We start from the raw sequence: 7785 nt of genomic DNA on the forward strand, positions 1-7785 counted from the left end.
ACTTTATACACTCTACTCTTGTCTCACTCTCTCTCTCTGCCTGTTCCACAAGTTCCAACTACATTCTAGTACTTACATTCTGTACTTCTGTTGTGTAGGATAGTTGTAGCCTGGGTCCTCTTGCTGAGCCTTCAGGTCCCCTCTACACTGTTACTGACATCAGATTAAGACTACCTATTACCACCCTACAACTCTCCTATGTTTTGAGCATTAGTACTTACTGTTGTGTCAATCTCTTTTCTTTATCCTAACCCTTTTACATTTTTAAATTTTAAACTTTCTAAACCCTTTTAAACTTTTGCCACCCTTCTTCTATTCATTACCCCTTTTAGTTTAGTGTTGATTCCTTTATAGTATAAACATGAACCCTCCTGTACTGACTGCCACCCCTACTGTCCTACTAGATTAGTAGTTACAAGTAGAACTAGCTTAATATGTGTAGACCTCTATCTAAGAGGCCTTTACCAACTACATACTCTCAGCCCCTTTAGAACCAGTTCTAATTGTTCTAGAAGTTGTAACCCATTCTAGAAAGAAAGTGTATGTAGTCTGCCCTTCAGACTTTAATGGGTAGCACTTTAAGGACTTCTAGTGCCAAGTTGAACTATACATGGCTACTGCTTCAACCAATCTATCCTCAAATCTCAATTGTGTTCTATTTGTCCTCTCCTTCATAAAGGAAGGCAATGTGGCCACCTGGGCTCAGAACTGGATTGAAGGCCATCAGATTGGAAGCCTGATCCAACTTTGGAACAATGAGTCATATTTGGAATTCATAGGGCAGCTCTGTGCTTCCTTTATTGATCTGAATGAGAAGCACAATGTGTAGAACAAGCTTGTGTCTCTGTAACAGGGCAAACATTCTACTAATGCCTTCTTTCAGGAGTTTGATATCCTAGCCTAGAAGGCAGGATTTGTGCTCAGGTTCAATGATGTCCTTATTAGAATGCTTGAAAAAGCTCTTCACCCAGAACTGGTTAATAAGATCCTCAGAATAATGCTAGAACTAGTCACTTACACTGAGTGGAAGACACACACCATTTCCTTCAACCAAGCTGTAGCCTGAATGTGTCAAGTCTGTACAGAACACTCACACATACATCTGGCTCTAACAGTTCCAAGCCCTCAGATCAATCTACTTGTAATTTGTGATCAATCTATTCTAATAGACATTAGAGAAGTCTGAAAGTAAGAAGCATACTTTACCTACAGAAAGTCAGAGCACCAGATTAAGGACTGCCTACAGAAGTAATAGTATATCTGTCAGGTTATTAGAGTAATGACAAGTAACAAGCAGGATTTGTAGTAAGAAGCCTTTTCTGTAAATCTGGAAGTCACCTTAGAACTCCTAGACCCTGACTATGTACTCTAGGATTTTGTAGAGGCTCAACAGTGAATGTAGTACTGAAGGGCTATAACTCAGATTTTTTAATAGTCACTTTTGATTCAATAGACACTATAGGATTAGAAGTAAATAAAGTAAGAAAAGCAGAAAAAGTAGAAAAAGTAGAAAAAGTAGAAAAAATAAATCAACAAAATTATTTATTAGAAAGAAAAAAGTCAGAAACAAAAGTAGATAGTTCTCCTATTTCTTCTGATTCTTTTGATTCTTCTCTTTACACTTCATCTGAGTCTAAATCTGTACAATCCAACCTGCTACTTCTGTGTTCTAAGATCTTAGAATGTTTAAAATACTACCTAGCCCTGTTTACTACTCAGTAGTTTGTCTGTAGTATTAAGCAGGGATAGTCTCAACTGAGTTCACAGCTGAGGACATGAGTCTGTCCTTGTTAAAAGAGAGAGGTTAATAAGGAAATGTTAGTACATATACTTACCCTCTCAGACAACAAGACTGTACAAGCTGTACATTCCCTTCAGAACAAGTAGCAGTTCATCTGAGGACGTTCTAGACACTAGCTCTAGGTTTCTGTCCTCTTGGCTCCCTTCTTAGAATCCTCTCAGATTCAAACAATGGCTCTAGTAGACAGTGAATGTACTGGTTCATACATTAATAAGGCTTTTGTGTAGGAACACCACCTCTCTACTTAATGTGTTCCACTTCTGATCCTAGTATACAATGTGGACAGAACCCTAAACTAGAATAGTCAGATTACTGAGTTTGTCTAACTACAGATAACTATTCAGGATTATAAGGAAAGTATTAAGTTTAGAGTTACTAACCTTGGAAAGACAGACATCTTTATTGGATTCAAATGGCTTAAGGCTCACAACCCTACTATTGACTGGTTAGAGTAGACACTTGTGTTCAATCAGTGTCCTAAGTCTTGTAGCTACCTTATACTACTGTTCTAAGTGAATACAGATACTTCTAATGTTACTAACAGTTCTAATGAAGGTGACTGGTTGTTCTTCTTCAACTAGGATAGATATGTGGATACATATTCTAGTCAAGGCAGAACAGAGTTGATCTGAAGAATGTCTAAGACAGAACCAGTCTAGAACCCCTACAGAACAACTCTACTCCAGAACACACATAAACCCAGCCTGCTGGATTTTGTCTAAGAGTTCCCTGAAGTCTTTAGTGAAGAGGAATTTGACCAGCTTCCTAAACACTGTCTCTAAGACTATACAATTGAATTGACTGAGAGTTTCCAACCTAAGGATTGTAAGGTCTACCTACTTAACAGAGACAAGTAGGAGGTGCTCAACAAGTTCCTTTAGGAAAATCTTCAGAACAGCTGGATCTGACCCTCAAAGTCCTCTATTGCCTCCCCTTTCTTCTTTGTCAAAAAGAAAGATAGGAAGCTTTGCTCAGTCCAGGATTATTGTTGTCTTAATAAGGGTACTGTCAAAAATAAGTACCTACTCCCCCTGATTCAGGAGCTCATTAATAAGACACATACATTTAGGGTTTTTACTAAGTTGGATGTTTGATAGGGATACAATAATATTTGGATCCAAGACAGAGATGAGTGGAAGACTGTGTTCTGAACCAATTGTAGATTGTACAAACTGACTATAATGTTCTTTAGACTAACTAACTTGCTCACAACATTCTAGTCATTTATGAATCACATCCTCACAGATCTGATTGACTTAGAGCATGTTAGTGTGTATCTAGATAACATTCTAATCTTCACTCAGACAGTCAAACACTATTACTGACTGATCCAAGCAGTTTTACAACAGCTCTAAGATAATAAACTGTTCCTCTAAGAAGTAAAGTACTCTTTTGTACAGGAGTCAGTAGATTATCTGAGCTTTGTGATTGGTGGAGGAGAGGTCTGTATGGATCTGGCAAAGGTAACTGTAGTTTGGAACTGGCTACAACCTTAGAACCTGAAACAGGTCCAAGTGTTCCTTAGGTTTGCAAACTACTACTAATACTTTATTTAAGGCTTTAGTACTATTGCCTGGCCTCTACACAATCTTACTAGCAAAGATGTTCCTTAGCAATAGGAGGATTAGTAGTAGTCTGTGTTTGAGTCCCTAAAGTAGGCCATTACTAGCAAGCCTGTACTAGCAGTTCTAACAGTTGTGAACAAGTTCTAAGTCAAAGCTGACTCTTCTAACTTTGCAAATAGAGTAGTACTGTCCTAGTTCATTGACAGAAAGTAGTGTCTGATAGTGTTCTAATCAGAATCCCTCTCTGTAACAGAATGGAACTACCCTATCTATAACAAGGAACTCCTTACAATTGTCTGTTCCCTAGAGGAGTAGTGTTAATATCTCCTCAGTACTATACAGAAGTTTAAGATTTGGAGTGATCACTTTAATCTTTAATACTTCTGGGCACCTTAAAAGCTCAACCACTGTCAAGCCTGCTGGATGTTAGAACTGTAGGACTATGACTTTGTACTGACCCACAAACCTAGAACACAAATGACAAAAGCTGATTTACTCTCAAGACAAGTAGGTTATGAAAGGGGAGAGAATGATAACAAAAATCTTGTTCTCCTAGACAATTCCTGTTTTGCATCCAAGACAATCTGAGAGATCCAACTTGAATCCAAGGATATTGACTTTGTCACCTGTATACAGTAAGCTCTAAGACACACACAGGACTAGGTTGTAGTGAAGTAGCTAGAGAAGTAGGCTAGGAATTAGAAGGAGGATGAGGATAGATAGGTTTACTAGGAAGGCCAACTGTACATTCTAAAGGATCAGAAGCTGTAGGAGGACATTGTCTGAGCTTATTACAACAATCTGACTGTAGGACATCCAGGCTGACACAAAACACAGGAACTCATCACTCAGAACTACTAGTGGTCTAGAATGTAGAGGGAAATCCTAAAGTATGTGACTGGTTACAATATGTACTAACAGACTAAGGCCTACCAGACAAGGGTTCAGGCTCCTCTACATCTGTATTAGATCCTGGATCACCCTTAGGAAGAAGTCTTAGTAGACCTGATTAGTAAGCTACCCAAGTCTCAGGGTTACAACACTATCTGTGTAATTGTTGACTGATTCTCTAAACAAGTCTATGTGGTTCTGACCCAAACAGAACTCACTTCTGAAGGTATAGTGTGCATTTATTAGGATCATGTCTTCTAGTTGTACAGACTCCCTTGGAAGCTCATTCATGATTGTGGACTGTAATTCAAGTTGAAATTCATACAGAACTTGTATGTACTTCTCAGAATTCAAGAGAACCCTTCTACTACCTATCACCTACAGACTGACAGTCAAACTGAGTGAGTCAATCAGGAGATTGAGCTCTACCTCTGAATGTTCATCAATCATTAGTAATCAGATTGGTCTGAATAGCTAGCTCTGGCAGAATTTGTACACAATAACTAGTAACACTCTACAATAGGACAGTCCCTGTTCTTCCTCAATTATGAGAGACATCTGTACTAGGGGACAGTTCTAAACCAGAACAACAGTTCTGAATCCACAACAGACTTTGTGAAACAGATGCACAGAACCAGAGAGGACACACAAGCTCTTTTGGAAAAGGTAGTACAGGTTATGAAGCAGAACTATGATTGGAAGAAGTCTGCAGCCAAGGATTACCAGCCTGGTAACAAAGTTATGCTAGAAGCTACTAACCTGATCACAGATCACCTAATAAAGAAGTTGGACAACAAGTGCTTTGGACCCTTTGTTATTAAAAAGAAGGTTAGTACTTCTGCCTACAAACTCCAACTTCTAGCAACATAGAAGTACATACACCCAGTGTTCAACAAGGTTCTACTGTCTCAGTACTACAATCCAGGTTTTCCTTTGTAACAAAGACCCCTACTGCCTCTACTAGAACTTATTAGTTCTGAACCAGAATACAAAGTAGAGTACATAGTAGATACTAAGCTAGTGTATGGAAAGCTCAAGTTCCTTATCTACTAGAAGGGATACTTAGTTAAAGAATGCACTTGAGAACCTGCTAAGAATCTCACCCATACTACTAAAGCAATCCAAGACTTCTATCAACTTCATCCAGGTGCTCCACATTAACTCTGCCTCACAGATTTCCAAACCCTACTGTTCTAACCTATACCTGAGCCACTAACCAAGTCTAATGTTCACCAATTGGGACAATTGGTTTTAGAGGGAGGGTGATGTTACAATCCTCTACTCTCTTACCTTCAGTTCTAAGGGTTCTACACCCTTCTGTACTGGAACTCAGGACTTCTGTCCCTTGAGAGTACTGTCTATAGACTATATGTGTACTGACTCTTACTACTACCCTTCCTTACTTCATCATTCCATTCTTTTGACCACTCCTTCATTCTCTGTTCATTCTATAGTCTCTTACCCTTTGTCCATCCCTTCATTCTTTGTACCTTTATCTTTAACATTCCTTTCTTTCATTCTTTGTAACTTATTATTCTTAGTGGCTCATACTCCCTGAGTACTCTTGTGTAGTTTAGTATATATAAGTGTACAAGATCAGACTGGTTCTATAGTCTTAATCTTGTCTACTCCAGGTAGTCCTGTACTCTTAGGCTCACTTTATACACTCTACTCTTGTCTCACTCTCTCTCTCTGCCTGTTCTGCAAGTTCTGACTATGTTCTAGTACTTACATTCTGTACTTCTGTTGTGTAGGATAGTTGTAGCCTGGGTCCTCTTGCTGAGCCTTCAGGTCCCCTGTACACTGTTGCTGACAGAAATGTTATGACTGAACAAAAGAAAAATAACAAAATATACAAGAACAAATAAGAGAACCTTTTGCTAGAGGTTGGAAGAAAATGGGGTGAAAATACATAAGGAAAATTTAAGTGGTCTGCATTCTAGCTACAGGAAATGTTATGCAAAAGGGAAAAGTAAGATTTATATTGAAAGAAGTAGAAGGTTCTCATACTGTTATCATCTGATTAGTACAGACAAAGTGTAGAGAGTTCTGAGATTTCCAGCAGTCTCCTAAGATCAACACTTTGATTGCCTCAATGTCCTATCTGATTAGAAGATTGTAGTACTTTGATCCAAGCAATAATAATGTAATAGTTTACTGAGCTACTCACTGTGACACAACTTGTGTTCTGAGCCTGTGATAAGTATGTGATCCATACATCCTGTAGAGAAAACAATGTGTGTAAGCCAATTCTGAGACTGTGCATGCTTGTGGTTCCATTTGCAAATGCTTACAATGCAGAATAGTTGGGTGTTCTTAGAGTAGGCTTCTATGAGTCATGTGAGTGTTCAGAATTGATTACTGTGATTGTCTGCATGTGATGTACAGTTCTTAGCATGATGCCAATCGTTTCAGCATTATGAACCTTCTTTGCAAGCCTAGCAATCTACATGATACATAGTGTTAATATAATCATATATTTACTATATTATCAGGCTTACCTTTGGAAGAACTAATTCAGCATCCTTAATCTCCTCAACTGTAATAAAAACACCCTCAGCTTGCATATTAGCTATAGCTTGATCACAAATAGAAGAGACTATATGAGAATCATAAACTACTTGTCTATTATCCTCTATATTATCTTCATTGTGAAGTAAGTCAGCCAGTATAGCTTCATTAGATGTAAGATTGTTACCAGCTTCAATCACCACCTCTAAACAGTTAAGAGAGTGGTTTGAGCTGGTGCCAACCTTTACAGCTTTCTTCTACCTTAGTGGCTTGAAGAAGAGAGAGATAATAGCCTATAAATTGACTTATTATTATATATACAAAGTATAACTTGTTATATAACAATACCTTTGTAACCAAATTCAATATATGTGCAAAACACCAGACACACAATTTCATGCCTTGAAATGCTGGAAGAAGCTTTGCAGCTTCTATTGTAGTAGTATTACAGTTACCAGCATTGTCTATTATAATAACATGTAGCTTGAGAGTATTAGTTAGTTTATTTTAACAAGTGTAGCAGGAGTACCCTAAGTACTCTCTCTTATTGAGACATCAAGCAAGTGTCTACCTTATATACTACATAGTAAAGTCTGATAGTCTGAGACATTCCAAGTGTAGTAACTCTACATAAGGCAATTAGGGATTTCCTAATCCAGAGCACAATCTAATACTCCCCTTCAAGCATTAATTAAGAACTAGGACTGTATGTCTAATAGTTCATTTAGATGCTTGATCTGTAGGACATAGAGAGCTTTTGTAAGGATGTCTGCTAATTGGTTCTGTGATTGAACATAGTATACATTAATGTAATTGTTTTGAATATAACATTACACAAAGTCTTTTTGTAAATCAAGATGTTTAGTACAAGCATTGTATGTTATTTTGTCAGACTTTACAGTCTTTATTACACCTTGATTATCACAATAAATCATAATGGGTGCTGATTCAGTCTGCAGTACTTCTTCAGCAAATTGTTTGAGCCAAATGGCTTCTTGAGTAGTATACACTAGTACT

The 7785-nt window shown here is 37.8% G+C and overlaps 1 protein-coding gene across 1 annotated transcript; it reads right to left on the minus strand.

Moving 5' to 3' along the window:
- Positions 1-6547: 6547 nt before the first annotated feature.
- FOMMEDRAFT_150532 (uncharacterized protein) lies at positions 6548-6824 on the minus strand (the record flags this gene model as incomplete). Its single annotated transcript, XM_007261826.1, has 3 exons — positions 6548-6586; positions 6644-6703; positions 6759-6824. The coding sequence occupies 3 exons, from the start codon at positions 6822-6824 to the stop codon at positions 6548-6550; spliced, it is 165 nt and encodes a 54-aa protein (XP_007261888.1).
- Between the last annotated feature and the right edge of the window lie 961 nt (positions 6825-7785).

This window comes from Fomitiporia mediterranea (genome assembly GCF_000271605.1).
Source record: "Fomitiporia mediterranea MF3/22 unplaced genomic scaffold FOMMEscaffold_1, whole genome shotgun sequence".
Taxonomy (NCBI): domain Eukaryota; kingdom Fungi; phylum Basidiomycota; class Agaricomycetes; order Hymenochaetales; family Hymenochaetaceae; genus Fomitiporia; species Fomitiporia mediterranea.